General features: G+C 43.2%; 2 protein-coding genes across 15 annotated transcripts in view; one reads left to right on the forward strand and one right to left on the reverse strand.

Annotated features, from left to right (window-relative positions):
- The window catches only part of LOC119347708, a 6,746-nt gene extending 4,546 nt beyond the window's left edge, over positions 1-2,200 (forward strand). For 6 of the 13 annotated variants that reach the window (XR_005168503.1, XR_005168506.1, XR_005168504.1 and 3 more), the window contains 4 exons: positions 634-755; positions 864-1,011; positions 1,203-1,362; positions 1,437-2,200. Coding sequence is in view for 1 of the 13 variants with exons in the window: in XM_037616285.1 (XP_037472182.1) it covers positions 676-755; positions 869-1,011; positions 1,259-1,362; positions 1,437-1,466 (357 nt within the window). In the remaining 12 variants the exon portion in view is untranslated. The other 7 variants (XR_005168511.1, XR_005168512.1, XR_005168510.1 and 4 more) reach the window with 7 other exon arrangements.
- A 4,273-nt stretch (positions 2,201-6,473) lies between these two features.
- LOC119347707 (NEP1-interacting protein-like 2) lies at positions 6,474-18,585 on the reverse strand. 2 transcript variants are annotated; one of them, XM_037616284.1, is made up of 5 exons: positions 18,367-18,585; positions 18,105-18,280; positions 12,976-13,059; positions 12,532-12,648; positions 6,474-6,870 (listed from the first exon to the last, which is right to left on the reverse strand). In XM_037616284.1, the coding sequence occupies exons 1-5, from the start codon at positions 18,476-18,478 to the stop codon at positions 6,739-6,741; spliced, it is 621 nt and encodes a 206-aa protein (XP_037472181.1). In that variant the 5' UTR covers positions 18,479-18,585; the 3' UTR covers positions 6,474-6,738. The 2 variants fall into 2 exon arrangements, with proteins under 2 accessions (XP_037472181.1, XP_037472180.1); XM_037616283.1 differs by having other exon boundaries at positions 12,484-12,648; positions 18,367-18,584.
- Positions 18,586-24,517: the final 5,932 nt, after the last annotated feature.

Below are 24,517 nucleotides of genomic sequence, written 5' to 3' on the forward strand. Positions count from 1 at the left end.
TCTCTTTCTTACAAATGCTTATCCCGGTAATAATAGCCTGAATATAACTGTCATATGTGGAGCTGACAGGAATCAAGTTGGCCCCCCCTTCAGCAGGCCAGCCTAATTCAGCCTCTTGTCGCCTGCTTGCTGGAGCGCGCCGCTGTTTGTGCGCACCGGCTGTGCCACCAGTGCCTTCTTGATCTAGCCGTGCCTGGTGTGCCTGTAATTGAGCAGTGTTCTTACATGCCGGTATGGTCGCCCGGCCTCTCCTCTGTCGCTGGAAGCAATTGCGCGCCACCTGGTCAGGTGCTTGCCTGCCAAGTGCTTGCGTTTATGCCCATAAGGTTCGTTCCACCGCGGAATATCTAGCTCGAGTACTATAGACAGTGACAAGCCAAACACTAGGTTTCACAATCAGAATTATGGAATAAACGACACTATATGGGTCAAGATACCCATATTAAGGTTATATAAAATGTTTTCATCCACTGCTACATTGTTGTCAATACCAGGTGTTCATGTATTATAATTTCCGATGGCTTTGCTCTTCAGGTGTTTGTGTGCTCTTTATCGAAAAAAAAGGTGTTTGTGTGTTTCTGATGTCTTGCTGCTACTTTGCTCTCAGTACCACTTGTGTTTATATTCGTCCAGAACTCATGAAGACTTGATGGCAATCTGGAAAGTTCAGTTTTGATGTTTAAAAGGTCATCATGTTCAGACTTGATAGTGTTTAGCCTAAAAAAAAGACTTGATAGTGTTCTGCCACCGACAAGGTATGCATTTCTACTGATACCAGGTATTCTGCATTTGTCATACCTGTTCTTGTTAATGGAATTTAATAGGTGTGGAGCCAATTTTTGATGAAACAGTGAATTTTGCAGTGCAGGGCGTGTGCAATTCTGAAATTTCGTAACTCCATCAAGTCATCAAGATGCATGATTACAACTCCAGGACAATGTCTTTTAAGACTTCAGAAGATCTCTTCTTTCCAAGGACTAAATGTCACCAACAGACTGGCAGAGCTGCATGGTAAGTTCATGAATTTGTACATATTATGGCATCATACAATCGTTGTCTCTGTCTACTCTTTGGGTTTGCAGTGTCTCATGTATACACAGCAGCGTAAGTGCTCTCTTTTATCATTCTCTAGTCTTACCAAAGCGGCTCTCCTTTTAATCTGCAAAATTAAGCTTCTTTTCATGATCTTTTATCTATTTCAGTCAGACATGCGCTGTTGGTGTCTACTCTGAGTCTAACCAAATTCGGCACTGAGAAGGTAAGAAGAAGATTATGGCAAGCAAGGACTGCTATCTGCACACCTACTTGAGGACTCCAGCAATTGGTGTACACAAAACAGTGCAGAACGTTTGTTCATGCGAGGTAACTAGGCCCCAGTAAAGTCAAGCCAGCTCCTTGTTCTTATCAGATTAACCGACTTGAAACCATTATTTCAGAATCGGCTGCCAAGAAGGGTGATGAATTAAATTGGAACAAGTCTGCAGAGTAACCGAAGCCATGCTAAGGAAGAAGAAGAAGCAGAAACACTACCTAGTCCAGAAGAAGCGTAGCCTGCAGCTTGGTACTCCCTCCGTCCGAAAATACTTGTCATCAAAATGAATAGAAAGGGATGTATCTAAACCTAAAATACATCTAGATACATCCCCTTTTGTTCATTTTGATGACAAGTATTTCCGGACGGAGGGAGTATATCTGAAGCCTGTCAGCCTTGTGATGTGAATAATTAATAAAGTGGCTGCATGCATCGCCCAGATGCAGAGGCCAGAGGTCTTCCTCCAAGGACCAGCATGGCAGTATTGCCAAGTTCAGTGATCACATACGGTGTGATGTATGGCAGGGAAGCTTTGTCTATGCGGAAATGTGGATGAGACGCTGCGGTGGCTCTGGTTTGCTCTGTTTTTTTTTTGGGAGTAGTATCTGCTCTGCTCTACTCTGGTGGGACACCTATCTGGAGATCCACAAGCTTTACGAGCGCACGAGATGGCAAAATCTACACAGCTCAAACAAATAATGGTGTGGTTGCTACCTGCTATGGAGTACCATTTGTTTGATACAGCGGCCCGCCTGTGTGCGCCTTTAGCGTATTAGAAAAAGAAGATATCGATGTACTTATGAAAAATGGTTTGATTAGGATGGTTTACCTATTTTTCAATGTCGTGAACAATATTTTCGAATTTGGTGATTTTTTTGGAATTTCAAACACGTTTTTTGAATTTCGTAAACACATTTTTTTAATGGCGTGGACAATATTTAAAATTGGGAACTGTTTCAGAATATCATTAACAATATTTCAATTTGGTGAACTATTTTTGAATATCGTGAACTTTAGTATGAATTATGCTGAAATATGTTTTTGAATTTCGTAAACTGTTTTTGAATTTGATGATTTTTTTTAAATTTGAAGAAAAAATATTTGATTTTTTGTGATCCTTTTTTGAATTTGGAGAGGAACATTTGAATATCACTAACAATTAAGTCTACCTTTAACCAACTCCTTTGTTTAATTTCTTCATTTTTTCATATTTTTTTCTTGTTAAGGATGATTGACAGGCGCTACGCGAAATTTTCGTATATGAGACCGCAACTTAGTGAAATCATTCTTACAAAAAAATGTTAGTTGTGTTCTTCTGTTGAAATTATTTTTTTCTTACTTATTTCCCCCAACCTTGTTCATAACAATAATGTTTCTTCTATATTGGCTTCTACAGGGTTATCAGCTGTTCAATGACTCCCTCTCTACTGCAAGCTTTTTAGAAAAAGTCCCAAGATACTGACTGTTTCATGTAACATCACAATGGTCATTGTTGTTTCCATGATTTTTTTTTGAATCATTTTATTACCTAAGCAATTAATTTCCTTACTTCTTTTGTGAAAAAATGTTGTTTCTTGAATTTTCATTTTTTACATGCAATTATTCTTTCCGTTTAAACAACGTATTCTTTTTTGCAATCTTCCTTTAATATAGCTCTTTTCTTATGGCATGTACCAAGACAGAAGCTTCACATTGTAATTGAAAGATATACAACTTTTTTTAATATTCCACTGCTGAAAAACCAAAATCATAGCTCGTTTTTTCATTTTATTTCTCCCTGTTCATTATGTTCAGTTCTTAATTTTAATACTCTCTTGGCCAAAAGACACCATTTTCATGAATTTTGTAAATTTTGTTCAGCAACTATAGAAGCAGTGAAATCTATTCATCTGTGTGTTGTGCTACCTCCACGCTGATATATCTTTTGTTCACTAACTATTGTTTTCTGCTTTTGCGTTAAGACCTTCTTTTATTGATAAAGTGATAGGTTTACAGGGATACCAAACAGGTCCAATGGCGGAACCACCTCCGGGCGACCCTGGGCAGCTGCCCGGGCTCTGCCCAGGAACTCCCATTGGGGATTATAGAAGGAGATGGAGAATTAATCATGAGTTTTAGTGGGCAAATGCCCATGAACCACATCCCTTTGTATTTTGCGCTGGCTGCATGGACAGTCTAGCTCCGCCACTAGGCCTTGTGGAACCCCCAGCTACAAGTGGCACCCGATCTCTTACGAACTAGAGTGTATTTAGCTAAATTATGGGCTTCTTGATTCATTGCCCGGCCTTCAAAGATAGACTCACAACTAGCAAACTCACTTTCTTGGGCGACTTTTTTTTTCCTTTAAATGAATGAACATAGAAAGAAACAAAGAAGCGGAATGGAAGAAACAGTCAGACGGAAGAAGGAAATAGACGAAATGATCGAACGAAACAAAGAAACGAAGGAAGAAAACAGAGAAATGTAAATGGGCTTTCAGAAAATAGCCTAGGGCCCAGTTCTTTTGCCAGAATCCGACTCCTACCCAGCTTCTTCCAGAATCTTTGAGCCCCATTTATTTTACAATCCTGTTTAATTAGACCCTAACTAGATAGGATTGTAAAACAAATGAGGCTCAAAGATTCTGGGAGAAGTTGCGCCGGGGTTGGATTCTGGGAGAATCCCCAGATTCTGGCAAAAGAACTAGGCCTAGATCAATCACCAGTACGCGCTATAGTGACTTGTGCGCTGAAGAGGAGCTCTCCCAATTCGAACCCGCATCTTCATGTGCCAAAAAACAAACAATGTCCGAAATAGTAACTAACTAAGGGTACCCCTTGCAAAGGTCACTCCCGCCTTCCTAGGTTGCGACAAGTGGCGCCACTTGTCGCAACCTAGGAGTTTTCCCCTTTTTCCGTAGATTCATTTATTCAAAATGTTCTAATTGTTAAACCATGCACATATCCAAATCATGAACCATTTTCACCGTTGGATTTTTGCATTGAGATATTCAAAACTAGATTTCATGTTAATAGTTTTTTAGGAAGTTTTTTCATGAAAAATGCAGAAGAAAAAAAGGGAAGGAAAAAAACAAAGCTAGAAGCACGATTTTTTCTCACTTTTTCCCTTTTCTGTGTCTCTCACGGAATCAAATATGTGCCTCGCGTGAAACAAATCGGTGTCTCTCATGAAAGAAAAAAATGTTTTTTCCTTTTCGTGAGTCATAGTTGTGCCTCTCGTGGAAGCAAACCTGTGTCTCCAAAAGAAGCAAATATGTGCCTCATGCGGAAGAAAAAAAATGCCTTTTTTCCTTTCCGAGAGGCACATCCGTGTCTTGCGGAAGCAAGCCTACGCCCCCACGATAAGCAAATATGTGTCTCTCGCGGCAGAAAAAAAACAGATTTTTTTTGCGGTGTTTTTTCTTTCCTAATATCTTGGGTACATTGGGCAAAAACCTAAAACCCAGAAAGAGCATACAGAAAAAATAAAATCTTGAGGGTGCACCCAGCATGCGACACGTGGTGGCGGCTGAACGCCAAGTGGCACACTCTCAGTCCACCAAAAGTGACTCTTGAGGGGCTCCTGCAAGGGTTACCTCTCAGTTAGTTGCTCCCAACAATGTCACATCCCACTCGTCCCGCAGGAAAAAATGAGACATCCACTTCATGCGTAGCAGGCAGACCCAATCAGTGATCCTGCAATTTTTTCTGAAGGAATTTGGCTGGGTTTTTATTTATTTCGGAGAAGTGTTATGTTTTATTACAAGTACTTCAGTTATATGTCCGAAATTATAAAATCTTTACGAACTTAGGTAAAAAATCTACAAAGTAAAAACATGTAACTGAAATTTTTAAAATGTTCAAAAATAAAATAAAATCATGGATTGAAAAGATGTTTTGTTTTAAAAATCACATTTTTTCTTAAATAGGTTAGAATTTAAAAAAATCACTAATTTAATTTTTCTATGAACTCTGAGATGATGTTGTTTCAAAAAAATATTCACAAATTAAAAAAATGTTTGCAAGCATCGCCTGAGCTCTACCAAGCCTCAGTTTCTTGCAACTCTCTAACTATGGTATACTTTAAACAATTAAACTTGACCCCCTAGATCTACATGGTGCGAGGGTGAATCCTATATATTAACAATAAATTTCATGAAAAAATTGAAAAAATGAAGATAATGAAAGCTAAGAGTAATTCATAGATTTCCTTAACTCCCCCTCAAAATTGTTTTTCTAGAAACAAGATATCTCATTTTTCATTCTACTCTACTCTATTATTAATTATTTCTAAATGGCACTCTAAAAATAGGTCACTAGCTGCTGTAAAAAAGAATAGCTCACTTCTTTATATTTAGAGGTCGGGGAGGAGCTTTGAGGGTGCACTTTATAACTTTCTATGATTGGCTGTGTGCACAAGTCGAGTTTGCGCTCGTGTGCATGTGTTTGTCTTTTGTGCCATGTGCATGTGTGCTATGGGCATGCACGCGCGTGTGTGTGCTCTTTGTGGTGCGTGTTCTCTGTGATCTCTAGTGCATGGTGCCATCGATGTCGAACGGAGAAGGAACTGGGAAGAAGGATTGGACAGCGACAAACGGGCTCCACTTGTCAGTGTGTATCCTCAAAATCATAAACAATGCGTCACATGGAGTCTTTGGGTTGATACAAGTGCTCTTAGGCCTCCTAATTGTTTTATTACTCTGCATTGTAAAACAATTATAAAGGCTTGTCTTTTGGTGATTCTGCTAGAGTTGCTCTGACCCATGTATGTCACGCGGTCTTGGTTCTTCCATCTAGCAAAACTCTCTCAACCCGCAGCCGTCCTATATGAATGTCATCCAGACTGATTGTACTTATCCCATGCTACCACATCTCCCATTGGTTGTATCGAGAGGATATAAGTTGGCGCACCTTCGCATGTTTGCAGTAATGACCACATATGGATCTATCCTGTAGCATGGAAGATAATGTGCAAAAAAAAAATGAACTTTCACTCTGTTAAAAATACAATTGTTACAACGGTTTCAAATAGCCCAAAGCAAAGCACAAACATCCACGCGGTTACGTGCTTTAGTTTTGGCCTCAGTCCCCCCTCAACAAGTTGCCAAACATATTGGTTATACTGGTGGGTGGATGCAAATTGAATGTCATATGAAGCATACGAGTAGCAAATGGGCAAGAAATAGACAAATGATGCACTGTTTCTGCCTCATCACAGAAGCACATTGTAAAATTGAATGTCTTGTATACATTCTATGGCAGACGTTTCCACACAACATTTTCCCGGAATGTAAGATAAAATGTCAGATGTACAGATCCACTTGCTTGGAGTACGCGGTGTGTGTATACTCTCTCTCCTCTCCCTTTCTACATTGTATGAGAGCATATATTTTACATAATTAATTCCTTCTAGGACAGAGAACTCGACTGTAAAAAATGCATGTATTCCTATATACGCTGCACATGTTGCCGACACATAGGGCATGAACCGTGGGTAAAGAGCCATTTGTCCACGCAGGGCTGGTGAAAAGCATGGGAGCAATTCGGCAACCTCCTTGCTGTCTCGCCAGCTACCATATCCTACAAGATCAAGGAGAATACTATTAGGATTTCTGAGGTTGAGATAAACAAAAAATAGTTTTCTTATTTTTTCTTGAAAAGTAAAACATGAAAAACTCACAAAGTAAAAAGATGCACTAAGTAGAAAATAAATACATAATAGTTTCGAATGGACACAACTTCATACATGCAAGATGCACTAAGTAGAAAAAATAATAAAATAATATTTAAGTGGAAAAATACAAGTTTGCCAGGTTGAAATAACTTAAATGATGATAAACTTTCCACGTGTGTTTTCCAACCATCTGAAGTGGAGACACTATTTTAAGCCACAAAAAGTAGTAAATTACTATTGATGAACGGGTATATATTTTAAATTTGTTTTGTAGAGTATACATTGCTAAATTCAAACATCACTTTTGATGTGTTCCATTCATAGACATAAAAAATGAAATAATGCTTGCTTACCCATGTTTATACTTCCTCTTACTCATAATTTACTTACATACAATTTTTTCTATATAAGTGTTAAGGTTCAGTTCTAATTTGGAGTATGTCCTTATACTTACTAAGATTCCGTGGAGCCTCTTGCCATGATCTTGAACCAAAATGGAATAAAATCCATATCTTAGGCACATAAATAAAAGATATTACGCATATTAAACCACAATTTTGTAACATTATATTACTTTTTGTAGTTTCTCATTTTAGAATGAATCAAAGTTGTTCTATTAATTACAATTACTAGCCCGTGCAGATGCACGGGTGGATGACTAGTACAGATAATTGTTGTAGCTAGCACAATGAAAATTTGCAAATTTGGGCCTTGTCGAAACTGAATTTTGGTCACGAAAACACAATTTTAGCATATCTTTGCCATTTCTAATGTCAAAATATCTCAAGCTCCTTGAAACACATGGTTTTTTTTATCTAGACATGTAATAATGATTGAAATATAATGCAAGTGAAAGAAAAGAAATGAGGAACCCAAGTAATAATGTCTCAACCAATTACTCTACAACTTCATTCCTTTTAATATTCGATGGCCAAATTATACTATATGTTGGGCGGAACAATACATATTATTATTTTGCCAAAATTAATGTGTATTCAGCAGAATACCCATAAATTATGGTGGGCCTGCTCCTAACTCTGCTACGGATCTTCGGGGCACTGATCGACGTGCAACCACCTACTGAAACTACTCAGCTATGGATCTTTTTAGGACACTGATCAACTTAATACACATTTATGACCCAGGTAGTTTATAACATGTTAGCTAATCTTGACTCCTTGTATGCAATTATGGTAGCGACGGAACCTCAACATAATGTAGTTTTCGGCTCTATTATTTTTAGTTCTTTTTGTAAATATTCTCTACAGGTTTGTCGGTTTTCACTTCTTAATGAAATAGCCAGAGGACATGCCTTTCCCTTACATAATACTACATTTGTTGCATAGTAGTTGCCGCTCAAACGGATGTATCCAACACTGAAATACGTCTACATACATCCATTTCAGCGACAACTAATATTGGATGGAGGGAGTACATTTTTGTCGAACCAAAACCAACACTCCTCCAAGCTAATTGATTGCTACCTTAATTCTCTACAATAATTAATTATCTAAGTTGACTACAGTTGGTTCTTCTATAATATGTGATAATGTCTTTTTGTTGTCTATATAAACATTTGATTTTAGTGTAATCATGGTGTATTGAGGATGTCAACTTTGTGCATGTTTTCAAGTACTGCAGAGTCCTATAGAGTAGTGACCGCAACTTCTATCAGAATCATGAACGTTCCCTTAAGAAATCCAGGATATTTACATCTGCTCTCGCGGTGCATAGGCAGACTGTTAAATCCACAACTAAGTCTAGTCGCATAATGTGTTTTCTTGTACTTGATAGTTTCCTGTGTTCTCTTTTGGTTTCTTGTACTTGATAGTTTCCTGTGTTCTGTTTTGGTTTCTTGCTTGAAAGTGTTTTAGCATTTGTTGTGAAGCTTTCCACACACAAAAAAACATTTGTTGTGAAGCACTGGCAAAAGAACTTCTAAATGACGTGTGCTTTAATCGTTTTGATTATACACACCTTAACAATATACATGCTTTAACCTGGTATTTTTCCCATCATTTTCTCAATTTACCTCAAGAAATACACCTTTATTCTGTACATACACGGTTTGCTCACCTCTATTTTGTGATGCTATTTAATATCCACATCTTCTTTGGCATCAGGTAACTTATTATTATTTCTTTAGAATAGTTCCTTCAACCCTTTGTGATTTTTGAGGATTTAAACGTTGTTTGCTAACCAACTCAAAATTATTGTATTTTGCCTCTTGGTCAAATTCCGGTCATCCTAAGTGACTTTGTGTCTGGTAGGTAGCTTCTAATTCAAGTTATTAGAATTAAGTTCCACTTGATAAAGGAATTGCGTACCTGTGGATAGTAATGTCACCCCTTGTATATGCTCTACTTGTCAGTTTGGAAGAGCAGTGAATTCATCAACTCTCTTCGCACGTTCTTCTCTAAAGACGGCATTAGTTTTCGGCTCTCCTGCCCTTACACTTCCCCTCAAAACTGCAAAGACAAACGACTCATTCGCTCAACCAAAGACACTGTTCATACGCTCCTCATTCAGGCAAACTTTCCACTGCCATTTTGGGCTGAAGCCCTCCATACCGCCACCTATCTTCTCAATCGCCACTCATCCAGTCCCATTAATTTTCTTAGGCCCTACTATCTTCTCTTTGGTGTCCATCCAACATACGACCATCCTCCGCACCTTTGGTTGCTTATGCTCCCCAAACACATATGTCATGTCCCTCATAAATTAGCTCCTTGCTTTATTCGCCACATTTTCCTTGGTTACCGATACCTAGATCTCCACTCCTGCCATGTTAACATCTCTAGGCATGTAATTTTTGATGAAATCAAATTTCCCTACGTCCTTCTCGCAGCCCCGCCTACACAACACCTCTTCACACCAGATCACTCACCGACCCTACCACCAAATTCGCCAGTTATCGAACCCCCCTCTCACCTACCTTGTCCGGCCCGAACAAATCAGCTCCCGATCCTGTGCCCATCTCCCAGCACGCCATCTCGCTCCTGTCCGCCACTTCCGCGCACACAAAAACACCAGTGACTCCCAGCCTTCCATGTCACCCCACTTACCTCCTCCCGCGTCACCCACCAATCCTATAGGTCCCACACTCTGTCCATCGAGTTTTGCATCCCCCGTCTGCACTGACAACCCCTCTCAATTCATGTCAGATCCAATGCCTCTCACCCTGATCCTGGTGGCATCCTCCTCCCCTTCCGACCCACCTACCGCCACTGACTAGCCCGGATCTTCCTTGCATTCCACTCATCCCTCTCCTGCTCCGTCGTGTGTCCCTGCACTACCGCGAAAAGCCGCTCCCATAAAACCACCCCACAATGAACACACAATGTGCGCTTGAGCCAAAGTTGGTTGTTTTATGCCGAATCAACAAAATAAAAATTATCCCCTCACCTTTCTTCCTCCCTTTCACGCCTACCGGCTTCTTACAAATCGGCACTTAAGGACACTAATTAGTGCAATGCAACGTTAGATGAATTTAAGGCCCTGATGTCGAATGGCACTTGGTCTTTGGTTCCTTGTCCTGCAAGTGTGAATGTGGTGACCGCCAAGTGGATTTTCGCCACAAACTCAATCTGGATGGCTCCTTATCTCGTCGTAAAGCATGTTGGGTTCTTCATGAGTTTACTAAAGGTGGAGGTGTTGACTACGGCGAGACATTCAACCATGTGGTCAAGCCCACCACTATCCGCTTCAGGCGCAGTCACCTCGCAGTCTTGGCCCATGCAGCAGATGGACGTAAAAATGCATTCCCGCACAGTCATCTCCAAGAAATGATATATTGCCAACAACCCTCTGGCTTCGTTGATTCTACTAAATGGTCTTAAGAAAACTCCTCGTACGCGGTTTCAAAATTTCACCGCTTTCCTCCACAAACTTGGTTTTGTTGCCTCCAAGTGTGATTCCTTATTGTTTATCCTACATTGTGATACACATGTAGCTTACTTATTTATGTTGACGACATTATACTCACTGCCAACACCGCCACTTTTCTTAACTTCATCATCAACTCTCTTAAGCATGAGTTTTCCATGGGTGGCCTTGGCGATATCCACCACTTTCTTGGCATCAATGTGCACTGCAACAAACATTTGCATTTTCCTGTCTCAACAACAATACGTCCTTGAAATTTAGATCATGCTCACATGCTTAATTGCAATCCCATCTCTACTCCCATTGACACCCGCTCCAAGTTGCCATCCACTGATGGGCCTCCTTATGAGGATCCCTCTCTTTTCCAAATCCTTGCTGGGGCGTTGCAATATCTCACCTTGGCATGCCTAGATTTATCTTATGCGGTACAACAAGTTTGCCTCTTCATGCATGATCCCTGTGACTCACATTTTCAGCTCATACAACACAGTTTGCATTATATCCAGGGCACCACACACCTTGGTTGGCAACTATATCAATCCTCCACTCATGATTTGGATGCATACTCAGATGCCGATTGGGCGGGTTGTCCAGATACTCGCAAATCCACCTCCGGATTTTGTGTATTCTTGGGCAACAATGTCGTGTCTTGGTCTTCGAAATAGTAACATACTGTTTCTCGCTCTAGTGCTGAGGTGGAGTATCATGCATTTGCCAATTGTGTTGTTGAGTCATGTTGGCTTCCCCAACTTCTGACCGAGCTCCATCATCCACTGGATAATGCCACTTTCATCTATTGTGACAACCAGAGCGTGATGTATTTGTCTTCGAACCCGGTACAACATCAGTGGGCGAAGCATGTGGAGATTAATCTTCATTTTTGTTCGGATCGCGTCAAATTGGGTGAGGATCGTGTTATACATATACCCACAACGTCAGTGGCGTACCTAGGGGGTGTACCATGGCGCACCCTGAACTTTGGAAAATGTTTTTTTTACCATGTAATAATTAGCTAATTTTTAAGGCCCATCCAAGTCAACGAAATAAACCTTGACTTTTTTTGAAGTGTGCACATCCTTAATTTTATTTCTAGGTCCGCCACTGGTCACATTTTGCCGGCATATTCACAAAAGGGCTCCCAACTACTATCTTCACCGAGTTTCACAACTGTCTCAATGCCACGTCCAGCGATGTTGCCACAACGGGGGCGTTGAACAGTATGTGTTGCACGTGTTATCTCCTATGTATGTACATGTGTTATGACAGCCGATCCTATTCTCTAGGGATAGCACAAGATACCGGCGTGCATGTAAACAGCCTATGAGGGAATACAACATATGTGTGAGTGATATTCATCCGTCAGCTTTCTGTGCCTCATGAAGCACACCATTGATGGTAGTGATCACTGGTGGGTGATATATGTGAACCCACCTGTGATTATAGCTATCACTGGCGGGCTTTCCACTCATTTGAGATGGGTGAGACATCCCTGTCTCATATGGACATGCGGGTGGCCATTGAAAGGGCTTTTGACCTGCCGGTGATAGTCTGTTCTGGAGCAGTGCAAGTGCAAATTACGCAAGAAAGATGTTTCCTGACAAAAAATAAGTCTATTCTGATAGTGATAATTGTACCTGTAGACAAATAGTGCAAGGCAGGTTTTCATGAAATGTGCTATGGACCTGATCAGTTACCACATAGTGTGGCAATTTCTTCAGGGACTCGTGCGAAAGCCCTCTCAATGAAATGTCTCCGAAGATTTCATACACATCATCGTGACCAAAGTCGGATATGCTGACCTGTTGATTAAAATAGTAGTCTAAAATTCAATATAGATGCATCCACGACACATGACAGGACCTCTATTAATAATTGTGAGTCCAATATCTTCATCTTCGCAGTATGGGCCATTCAGTCTAATTTGATTCTTGCACCAAATGATTTTGTTTTTAAAAGGTTGCACCAAATGAATACACTTGACATGCGACATTCATATACATCACCATTACTATGGTACCAAACATTGTCATGAAGGAATGATCGCCAGTATGTTCCTCCAAGGGGAACAACTCGACGGTGGATAATAGTTGTTTTCTTAAATGAAAGGTGGATAATAGTTAACTGACCTGCGACTGGTGTGATGTATGTGCTGAAAATCCAAGCCGCTGCTGCTCAAACCGGGCATGAAGGAGCTGCTCTATGAAATCTGTCTGAACAACATACCAAGAATTTTCTTAAAGGTGTATATAGAACATACTGTACCAACTAATAGAAACTACAGCTTCCGCACGAAAAAAGGTAAAACGACGTAGCAATAGGTAATGGTGATAGTGACATCGAGCATTTAGGCTGACAAGCTGATGAACATATACAAGACCATATATACTGTAGTACAGATGGTGTTATCTTCAAGATGGATTTTGAAAAAAATGTATGATAAGGTCAAATGGCCATTCTTACGGCAAGCCTTAGGTATGAAGGGGTTCAATGAATCTTGGAGATCTCATACGGATTCATTCATACAGGAAGGTAGTGTCGGAATAAAAGTCAATGATGATACAGGACATTCTTTTCAGACACGTAAGGGCTTACGACAGGGAGACTCCATGTCTCATGTGTTGTTTAACATTGTAGTGGATATGTTGGCAGTACTTATTGGTCGAGCTAAAGAGAGTGGCCAAGTAGGGGGACTCGTCCCCCACCTTGTACAGGGGGGTGTCTCCATTTTACAATATGCGGATGATACTATTATATTCACGGAACATGATCTTGCAAAAGGTAGGAATATGAACCTTGTTTTATGTCTTTTTGAGCAACTGTCTGGGCTCAAAATCAACTTCAATAAAAGTGAATTGTTCGGATGTGATATGGGATCCTTAGAGCATCTCCAATAGACGGTCCAAATGTAAAGGTACCTCACTTTTGGACCGTCTGGGGAGAAAAATGCTGCTCCAACAAACGGTCCATATGTAAAAAAAATTGGACCGCGGCCTCCCGGTGATGTAAAATTGAAAACTTTGTGATGCAAATTTACATCATGAGATGCAATTGATGTAAAACCGCGGACGCCCGCCAAATGCCCAACCGCCACTTCATTCCCCTTCCGCCTGGCGCCCGCCCACCCGCGACCGAGCACTAGCTACCTAAAGTCACCGCCGGCACCGGCCAAGTCGCCGTTGCATGAAGAAGAGGACATTGATATGCTTGTGGCCATGCACAAGGGGAAGAAGCAAAAGCACGGTGGTTTCGTCTATGATCGTGCGTTCATTCGGAGAGAACTGATTGATGCACACAAACGGTTGATGCGCAACTAATTTGGACCACCACCTGTTTTCCCGGAGAATTACTTTTGACGTTGTTTCAGAATGTTGAAAGACTTGTTCATCCACATTTGCAATTCCGTGAAGCAGCACAATCCAATTCGAGCAGAGAAGGAACTATCCTGGGTTGCTTGGCCATAGCATTGAACAGAAGGTCACTGCCGCTTTGCACATGATGGCATGTGGTGTTTCGGCAGATTACATTGATGACAACTTGGCGATGGCAGAGAGCACTGCTATCTTCTATGTCAAGCAATTTGCAATGACTATTGTAGAAGTGTTTGGTCCACAGTACTTGAGAGCACCCAATGCTCAGGACACTCAGAGGCTTTTGGAGATGAACAAAACTCGAGGGTTTCTAGGTATGCTCGGGTCTGTGGATTGCATGCATTGAAAATGGAAGAACTGCCCAAAAGCATGGCATCGACAATTCAAGGGTCGTGGGAAGGATGCCACTATCATTCTTGAGGCAGTTGCCGATCATGAAACATTGATTTGGCATGCATATTTTGGGATGCCTGGATCTTGCCACGACATCAACGTGCTCGACCGGTCACCTCTGTTTGCCAAGTTAGCAAATGGAGAAGCACCACCAGTGACCTTCGAAGCAAATGGCCGCACATACAACTATGGGTACTATCTTGCAGATGGGATCTACCCAAGGTGGAGTACATTTGTCAAGCCGGTTGCAAAACTCGAAGGTAAGAAAGAACTCTTCTTTCACAATGCACAAGCGCCTGCTAGAAAAGATGTTGAGAGGGCTTTCGGGATTTTACAATCTCAATTTGCTATTGTGCGAGGACCATCTAGATTCTGGGATCAATATATCCTTTGCTACATCATGACTGCTTGCGTGATTATGCATAATATGACAACGAGCGTGGAAAACATTTAGATTACAGCTTCTATCACTTGATGGGCATTCCTATTAACCCCATGCGAAAAGAACAACGCATTATACGTTTCACTAAGGTGTACAAGGAGATTAGAGACACCGATGTGCATGATCAACTCAAGAAAGATTTGATGGAAGAGCATTGGAAATGGGATGGCGAAAGAGCCACATAGTTCATTATTTGTTTGTGAAAAACTATGTTGTATTTGTGTTGCATTTGATCTCGTGGATTTGAATAATTATGTGATAATTTGATATTGTGGACATGTATAATTTTTATGTTGTTTTTAGATGTTTTTTTTGCAATATGTGCGGCTGTACAATGGCCGAACAGCAGCCGAACAACAGCCGCGCAGCCGCCGGCCGGTTTTGCATCTTTGTTTTGAACCATCTGTTGGAGATGCCCTTTTTTTTACATCTCCATTTTGGACAATTTGTTGGAGTTGAGCCTTTTTCGGAGATTTAAAAAGAACTTTTTGGTGCTCCAAATTTGGACCATCACCGGTTTGGACCGCCAAAATTTGGACCATCTATTGGAGATGCTCTTACCTTTTAGTAATCCAGGGATCCCAATTCATCATAGACGCTTAACAAACAAGGAATGGAAATGAATAGAAGATCGAAAAGAAACTGAGCTGCTAGAAGGGCAAGCTAATGTCATACAGAGGTCGGTTGGTTTTGATAAATTCGGTTTTGACGAGCCTGCCGATGTTCTTCTATCTTTCTTTGAAGTACCGGCAGGGGTACGGAAAAGACTTGACTTTTATCGATCCCGATTCTTTTGAAAAAGTGATGAGGCCAAGAAGAAGTACAGATTAGCCAGATGGGATATCATTTGTAGACCAAAATACCAGGGCGGGTTAGGGATCAAAAATTTAAAGGTAAATAATAGATGTCTGCTTAGCAAATGGTTATATAGAATATCTACTGAGATCAAGGGTATGTGGGTACAAATCTTGAGAAATAAGTACCTACACTCTAAGACTTTAACCCAGGTAACTGCTAGGACAACAAACTCACCCTTATGGAAGGGGTTAATGAGGATGAAAGTAACTTCTTTCCAACGGGTGAAGTTCCTAGTTGGTAATAGTACCACTACTAGATTCTGGGAGGATACATGGCTAGAGGAGACGCCCTTCGCTTTACAATATCCTTCCTTATATAATATTGTGGAACGTAAGGAGGATTATGTCGCCACGGTATTAAACTTAATACCGCTTAATATCCAATTTAGGAGGTCCCTAGTAGGGGAGCCTTGGAATGCATGGTTGCACGTGGTCCGTAGATTGATGGATATTCACCTATCCGATCAGGCGGATACAATTCGCTAGAAGTTAACCACGAATGGAATCTTTAGTGAAAGCCATGTATTCAAACCTAATTAACTCTGGTCCATTGTCGAGGTCACTGCACATTTGGAAGATTAAAGTTTCGCTTCAAATTAAAATCTTTATATGGTTTATTCATAAAGAAGTCATTCTACCAAAGATAACTTGGTGAAAAAGAATTGGGTTGGTAACTCTAGGTGTTGTTGTTGTGACAAAATGAAACGATTAAACACCTCTTTCTCGAATGTCCTCTTGCAAAATTGTTATGACGATCAATTCATAGCTTTTAACGTTAATCCTCCAAGGAGCATAAATACGTTATTTGGGACGTGGCTTAATGGGGTGGACATACACGCTAAACATATTCGGATAGGAATACGTGCACTGTTTTGGGCTATGTGAAACATTAGGAATGATATGGTTTTTAATGGGACAAAATTCACTATTTTTTTGTTGTTTATCTACAGAGCTACAACTTGGATCCGTATGTGGTCCTTACTCACTCATGCGGATTTCAGTGAGCTTATGGTTATTGGGTGCAACCGCTGGGAGATGGTAGCATGGGCTATCTTCAGCCAATTTTGCTTCCGCAAGAGGCACAATTTTGCTTTCGCGAGAGGCACGACCGTGACTCTCGGAAACGAAAAAAACACGTTTTTTGTTTTTTTTCTTACGCGAGAGGCACGACCATGCCTCTCGGAAACGGTAAAAAACGTGATTTTTTTTTTCTTCTGCGAGAGGCACGGTTTTGCTTTAGCGAGAGGCACGACCGTGCCTCTCGAAACAAAAAAACACATTTTCTATTTATTTTCTTCCGCAAGAGGCACGGTTTTGCTTCCACGAGATGCATGGTTGTGCTTTCACGAGAGGCACTGTTGTGCCTTCTCGGAAACAGAAAAAACGCGTAACGTGTTTTTTGTTTTTTTTTCGGGAGATGAACTGTTTTGCTTCCGCAAGAGGCACGGCCGTGCCTCTTTCGAAAAGGGAAAAAACCCGTGCTCTTAGTTTGATTTTTTCGTGAAAAAAAATTCGTCAAAACCTATCAACATGGGCTCTAGTTTTGAAGATCTCGACGCGAGGAATCCAACGATGAAAATGGTTCGAAATTTAAACGCACGGCTTAAGAGATAAAACGTTTTGGAAAAATGGATGTACGAAAAAAGAAAAAACTCGCAGGTTGCGACAAGTAGCGCACATGCAGCATGCCACTTGTCACAACCCGGAAAGGTCGGAGTGATCTTTGCGGTTGAGAAAGCCTCTATCGGTTTGGAGCCCACAGTGCACAATCGCATGCCTGAATATAATGTTTTTTTTTGTCAAATACGAAAAAGCCTCTAGGCACACATCCAAACACGGTACACATACTCCCTTTGTCTAGGTGTATAAGTCCTATTAGGTTGTACACGGCGACCAAGGGGGAGGGGAAAACGAGAGAACTTAATGTTATTTTGCTAATTAATAGCATTGCATGCAATAATCTAACCACTGCATGTCGTGTTTGATACTCTCAAGTACTGAAAACATGCACGTCTCACATCTCTTATTGGTTGATATGTCACAAAACAAGAAACAAGATGAGAGTTAACGTACCACGCCTAAGTTTTTTTAGGATTATTTGGTTTTCGTAAGGTGACTTATACACTTAGACGGGGGAGTACAGTGAAGTCTGAACTCTGAGAGCAACGAGGGGCACAGAAGAAGCTTTTACTAACCATGGACATGGATGATGCGCCGAGCCGGTCCGAGCACCAGTAGGCGCGAGATGCCTGGAGAACCACGATGGAGAGGACAGCCCCGGTGATGGCTCCAGATCTAGCTCCCCGGAGAACGCCGCTATCGGAGGCTCCGCCAGCCAGCGCGCCGGTGACTGCTCCGGTTAATGCTCCAGCTTCAAAGCATCGATTCAAAACATATTTATGCATGACCAAGTGTGCCCAGCAAGAAGGACCGACGATAGATTTAATTATTAATTACCGAGAGCGAAGAGGCCAGTGAGCGCGCCTGAAATAAAGCCGGCGATCAGCCTGGAGGAGGACACGCCATGCACGCCCGCCGGCGCCGCCTGTCTCTCTGCGGCAACATCCATCGGTCGCCTGGTCCCCACGAGGATCGGAGGAGATGCACGAGTTTATCTTTGGCGCCTCGGCTTCGTCGGAGAAGAGTGGCTCACCTTGCGCACATAGATGTCGAAAGTTAGCAAAGTAAACCAGATGTTGAAAGAAAGCAAAGGAGTGGATACGATAGCAAACAGTCACTTGCAAGGCAGGACCTCTCCCAATCGATAGTGGGTTACGTGTCGGTTGTTGTGTGTGAGTTTTCTTTGACACGGTAGAACTGCATGTATTCGTACATATACACATACATTCATCTCTACAAACGCACACCATATCTTTATGAGGCCCTCCGAGAAACTGAGCTAGCACATCAACTTAAGATTGACATAGTCGCCGTATACGTCTTTGTAGTCAACGACAATCTCTGTTCCCACTGAACTCACATCACCAAAAAGTCTGAAATAAATCCAGAAAAATTGACTTTGAAAAAGCATATGACAAGGTCAAATGATCTTTCCTCCAACAGGCCTTAAGAATGAAAGGTTTCACCGGTAAATGGCGCCAGTGGATCCACAACTTTGTAACTAGAGGTGGTGGGCCATGAAAGTCTATTTTTTGAACCATGGTGGGCCATGAAAGTCAATGATGGTGTAGGCCATTGCTTTCAGACAAAAAAAAGGATTGCGGCAGGGTGACCCATATCCCCAAAGTTATTTAACATTGTTGCTGACATGTTGGCTATTCTGATTGAGCGTGCTAAGCAAGATGGCCAGATTGCAGGAGTAGTGTCACACCTTGTGGATGGTGGCCTCTCTATTCTGCAATATGCAGATGACACAACTCTTTTTATGGAACATGACCCGGAGAAGGTTCAAAACATGAAACTATTGCTTTTGGCGTTTGAGCAAATGTCGGATCTTAAAATTAACTTCCATAAAAGCGAATTGTTCTACTTTGGAGCAGCCATTGAGTCGGCGGCCGATTATGCTAACGTATTTGGTTGCATGCATGGCCAACTCCCGATTAGGTATTTAGGAATAGCGATTCACTATCGACGTCTCATCATTGCGGAGTGGAAGCATGTAGAGGAGCGTCTATAGAAACAGTTGAGCAGTTGGAAAGGAAAGCTGCTCTCAGTTGGGGGACGGTTGGTTTTGATTAACTCTATCCTCACAAATATGGTTCTCTATATGCTTTCTTTCTTTCAACTACCAAAAGGGGTCTCGCAAAGATTGGACTATTTTTGATCCAGATTCTTTTGGCAAGGAGATGGGGAAAAGAAAAAATACAGATTAGCCAAATGGAGTGTGGTTTGTAGACTGAAAGACCAAGGTGGCCTTGGAATTAATGACCTACAGGTCAAGAATGAGGCCCTACTCAGTAAATGGTTGTTCAAACTACTTACTGAGGATGGTGTTTGGCAAACCTTGCCACGCAACAAGTATTTGGGCCAAAAGGCGGTGTCTCATGCATATTGGAAACCCGGAGACTCTCACTTTTTGGCTAGCCTAATGGCGACAAAGAAACATCTCTTTCGCTTTGGGTCTTTCATGATAAAGGACAGGTCAGAGATTCGTTTCTGGGAAGACATTTGGCTAGGCAATGCCAATCTTCAAGAACAATATCCAGCCTTGTACATCATTGCTCGCGAGAAGAAGAATACTAGTGCGCAAGTGCTCAGTTCATCCCCACCAAATATTTCGTGCAGGCAGGATTTGATTGGGTCTCGCCTTACGTCATGGCATAATCTATTGTCCAGGCTGGATTCGATTAACCTGAGACAAGGCCGGGATGTGTTTCACTGGAACCTTACTACATCAAGGTCTTTCACAGTAGAATCTTACTACATTTGTTGTATATTCTTTAGCATTTCTACAGCTTCATGAACACTAGCTTTAGAAAATCTATCAACAATAAGGTGGTAGAGTGGTTGCCAAGTGACCATTTGACAGGGAACACTTATATTTTTCAACCAAGTATCTGTTATGACATGTAAATGTCATGTAGCAAGATTGACCCACTGGTCATAAGATGTACGTGACATATCATAAAATTTCTCACAAGCAATCAACAAACCAGTTCGATCCTCTCCATTAAACAATGTGATTTCCAGTCTAGCGCCATTCAGAATAGCTTCTGCAAAATAAGACGGTACTCCTAATTGAATACCATACTGATTTCTGTGTGCCTCATATAATCGGGTTGCACCTTCGTAGACATGGATTTTACCATGGAGAGGGTAACCCAAACCGACCTTCTCGGACTCGTTGATCTATGTCCAAACGATGCGCCGCCACTACTTTGGCCGCCATAGTAAACTCCAGAGTTGTCGCAAAAGGGAGGGATGTGAGGGATTTTACGAGAGAGCCCAACTGCTCGTCCTCCACTGCCCAAAGTCACCGCTGCCATTGAGAATCGACTGACACTCTGATACCTTTCTTGGACACGAATCGGCAGGATCCACACTCGATTTGGGAATTCGATCAAACAATGAATCACACACTTTTTTTAGGTACATCTGTGAAGTGTCTTAACGGAGCCGAGAGTTTAAAGGAACAGTGATCAGGGTGCATTGGCGGTGATGTAACGGTGAGGTGATCCGATCCGTCCATCTTCACTTAAGTTGCAAATCGAAGATCTGAACCGTTCCTCGTGTGAAGTTATTCTTTTCTTCCTTGATGTCTCTTATCTTTCTTCAGTATGGGCCCCGTTTGGATCCATGGGTTAGAGTTAGTTTGAGCTAGTTTGGCTCAAATAGCCCTGAAGTATCCAAACATGAGGGCTAATTTGAGCTAGTTGCACCTAACACACCCAAGAAAAACTATCCCATCCAAGAGGTGCTAATTGGAGGTTTACTTATTACTTTTATTGTCAATCTAACCCTCTCATCCAAACGCCTCTTTGGCTAGAGTTAGTTAAGGTTTAATCATGAGTTAGAAACTAACTCTAACCTCTAGCTAAATTAGAGTATCCAAACAGAGCCATGGTCAGTTGAGGGCAGGGTACTATAGGCAGACAGTGACCAGCCAACCACGCGAGAGGGAGAGAGCCCCTCCATGTCATGTCTTTGCTTCAGTTGAGCGGCTCAGAACAGGACTAGATTGTGAGTCCAGTCGGTTTCGAATCGGGCCGGCAGTAACAATCCAAGCGGAGGCTTCAAAGTCCTCCTTGCTATGTCGTCATGTCAAGTGATGCCGACACCTCCAGGCTCTAGCTTTGCTTCTAGGCTTCCAAAGTGTCTTAGTCCTGTGGATACGTACGTCGGGGCCGAGCTCTGCTGCGATGCCGACACCTCCAGCTTTGCCTTCTAGGCTTCTAGCCCACTCGATCGAGCCATCACAATCAACCAATGCATCTTTCTGCTCCACATTCCAAGTTTCCAACCACTACCTGAGCAGCCGACAGCCTTTTTTCATATACCCAAAACCTGGCAGACATCTCCTTCTCAGGAACAATCAGACTGCATCATCTTCTAAAGAAACCGACACCCAGCGGTTGGCGCCAAACCGGGCTGCCTCACCGTCGACCATCCGATCATCATCTAATGGCAACATACTGCTCCGCCCAGAGATGATACGACACCAGAGTCCAGTGTCCAGAGAAGAGACGAGCACCATTCACTGCACTCTGCACCATCGAGCAGCTCAAGATGCTCTTCAAATGTTGAGCTGCTTCTTGGCCATCTACCGTAGGATCTTGTGCTCCAGACTTGGTAGCACAAGTATCTGTTGATCGGCTATGGGAAGATGACCAAGGTTGTAGTGGTGTATGGAATTGGAATGGGCGCAGAATCATGGAACTCCGTGCATATTATCTATACTAAAACGGCAGGGAGAGGAGAAGATGATTGGTGGTCGGTCACCACATATTCGACATTCCGTGCATATTATCTACACTAGTTGCACTGGGCGTGCTCTGCTATTTACTCTCATTGTCAGCTCTGACTAGCTAACGTAACAGCATCTACAGCCGCAGACAGCAAATCCGAGTTCTCGAACGTCCGCGGACGCGTCCTCAAATTTCCCTCTCCACGTTCGCGTATCTCATATCCGGCACCCTATATCCATACTAGGCATGCACCTGATGAACTGCTCTATGTGATCAAACAACGTACTGAGAAGTCGGCACAAAACGGAGAATGAAATGCACATAAACCCACTTTACATCATCAAAAGATCGGCACAGTTCATCGCCGGACAAGTTTAAACACTAAAAATGATAATCAAACATAAATAGAGACCTTCTTCACCAGTTCCTCTCTGTCGGCCCTTTGCCCTTCCGGTCTTCGGCGCTGTTGTAGGCGTTCGCGGCTAGTGGAGGAGCGTTCGATTGATCGGACGAGGAGCCATGGTCGTCGTTGTCGGAGGAGGAGTCGGCGATAACGAGGCCCTTAGAGGCGCTAGACGGCCCGGTCCTGCTGGCGCCCGACCTTGGCCAGCCGAACCGCCTCCATCGCCTTCTCCCTCGCCTCCCGCTCGGACTGCTCGATGGCAAGCCGGAGAGCCTCTGCGTTCTTCTAGCGGAGCCGCCAAGCATCCGTCTCCGCCGTCGTAAGCGACCGGCGGTAGACCCACTCGAAGAGCCACTCGTCCTCGTCGGGCTCCGCCGGTAACCCACGCCAGCGGCGAATAGAGCTCTCCACAACGCCCCTCTCCCTTGCCTGCTGTCTCCCGCAGCGGGCGGCGCGCGCCTCCGACTCCGGCATGCGCGTCCGGGCCGGCAGGGCGGGCACAACCAACCACCGCTGCCCACGAGTGGGAGCAGTAGCCGACAGGGCGACGTGACGGTGTAGTGGAGGCACAGATTGCGCCGGCCGCTTGTCGAAGCTGTGCATGGGCCAGGAGTGGCCGGCGCCCGTGTCCGAGATGCGCCGACGGGGAAGCTGCGGCTGCGGCGAGGCTGCAGATCTAGAGCTGCCGCGGTGTCCACCTTGGACCGCTCCAAGGCGATGCGGAGGGCAAGCTCATACTCTAGATCCACCTCGTCGTTGGAGTGGCTGCCGAAGATCGACATTGCGCCGGATTCGATTGTAATCGGTGAGGGGGGAGGACGAAGCGAGAGAGAAGAGTGAGTGAGCTAGGGTTTCGAACCGATGAAGCCGGTGAGTTTTTTTGTGGGACATCCGTGGGGTCGGTGGTGGGTCGGGCTTGTCAAGCGGGCACGCCCGGGCATGCCTGGGTCACACATATCCACCCCATATTTGGGCTGAATATGGGGGTGTCGGCCAGTCCAGCCTTTTGAGGCCAGTTTAAGGCGTCCGTCTAGGTCAAAAAAAGTGACCGGGCAGTGAGCGGATGGCCCGTCCAGGCGTATGAGACGGGGTTGAGAGGTCTGGTTGTAGATGCTCTAAGATACACTAGTAGAAAAAACCCCATTCGACCTGGTTCGTGCGGGCCATTTGTCCCGGTTCACGAACCGGGACTAAAGGGTCGTTACTAAAGCCCTGTCCCTTTAGTCTCGGTTCGTCCAGGAACCGGGACAGATGGGGGCTCCACATGGCCGATGCCGCTTGCCCAGGCGGGGGGGCCTTTTGTCTCAGTTGGTGCCACCAACCGGGACCAAAAGGCTTCCACGCGTCCACATTTCAGGTGTTGGTTTTTTTTTGTTTTTTGTTTTGAAAGAGGGGGAGGGGGTTTGGGGGGTTTTGTAGGGTTAATTTAGGGGTTTCATATATTGTGTTAGCTAGCCAATAGAGAAAAGTGTCCTCTCTTATCTCCGTGCTTGGTCGATGCTACGTATAGAGAGGACTCGACACGCTAGCTAGCTAGTAAGCAAATGAAGGAAACTATTAAGTACAGAAGATCGTCATGAACATATACAGAAGTGATCGACCTCTCCTTCTCCGAGAGATTGGTCGAACAACAAGTTTTCGTATATCTATCTGACGCTACTGGCTATATATAATGCGTAAGATCTCTTACAATACCCTAATGCCCCTGTTACTTCCGGCTAATGATGAAGCCATGGATTTCTTCAATACTTTGACACTAGGCAACCTCTCGACCCCTCGGCAATCCTTGACCCCTCGACGACCCTCGACCCTCGAACCCTCGGCCCCTCAACGACCCTCG

This window comes from Triticum dicoccoides, unplaced genomic scaffold, assembly GCF_002162155.2.
Source record: "Triticum dicoccoides isolate Atlit2015 ecotype Zavitan unplaced genomic scaffold, WEW_v2.0 scaffold74033, whole genome shotgun sequence".
NCBI classification, from domain to species: Eukaryota; Viridiplantae; Streptophyta; class Magnoliopsida; order Poales; family Poaceae; genus Triticum; species Triticum dicoccoides.